The sequence below is a fragment of the Arachis ipaensis genome, chromosome B08 (assembly GCF_000816755.2).
Source record: "Arachis ipaensis cultivar K30076 chromosome B08, Araip1.1, whole genome shotgun sequence".
NCBI classification, from domain to species: domain Eukaryota; kingdom Viridiplantae; phylum Streptophyta; class Magnoliopsida; order Fabales; family Fabaceae; genus Arachis; species Arachis ipaensis.
This window is the reverse complement of record NC_029792.2, coordinates 15,625,415-15,625,758: the sequence shown is the minus strand read 5'-3', so window position 1 is coordinate 15,625,758 and position 344 is coordinate 15,625,415. Positions and strand designations below refer to the sequence as shown.

The 344-nt window shown below is 33.1% G+C and overlaps 1 protein-coding gene across 1 annotated transcript in view; it reads right to left on the bottom strand.

Annotated features, from left to right (window-relative positions):
• Window positions 1-338, bottom strand: part of LOC110265402 (alpha-copaene synthase-like) — a 1,210-nt gene extending 872 nt beyond the window's left edge. Inside the window, exon 1 of the mRNA XM_021108385.1 lies at window positions 93-338. Coding sequence (XP_020964044.1) covers window positions 93-227 — 135 coding nt within the window. The 5' untranslated portion in view covers window positions 228-338. The remainder of the gene's footprint in view (window positions 1-92) is intronic.

Sequence of the window (344 nt, the reverse complement as noted above, 5' to 3'; positions counted from 1 at the left end):
CTTTACACTTTACATTTATTAATAAATAAACTAATTAATTCTATTAATTATTTGAAATTGAATGAAACAAATTTGTTAAAAATGATGTCCACCTTATGTGTCGCCAAGTCATTTGCGAGTCTGACCATTAGTGAAACAGCATTTATGATTTTGGGAAAACCGATGAAATTCCAATCAAGCATCTCTTTAGTAGCAAAGTCTTGCATAATGATAAAGGTTGCTAGCATAAGAGGGTATGTACTCGTTTGAACTCCGTTAACCTTGTACTCATCATATGTTGGAATGTGGTCCTCGTGGCACCATTTTGCTTCAATTAAGTAGGCTTGTGCCAAATTTAATATCTG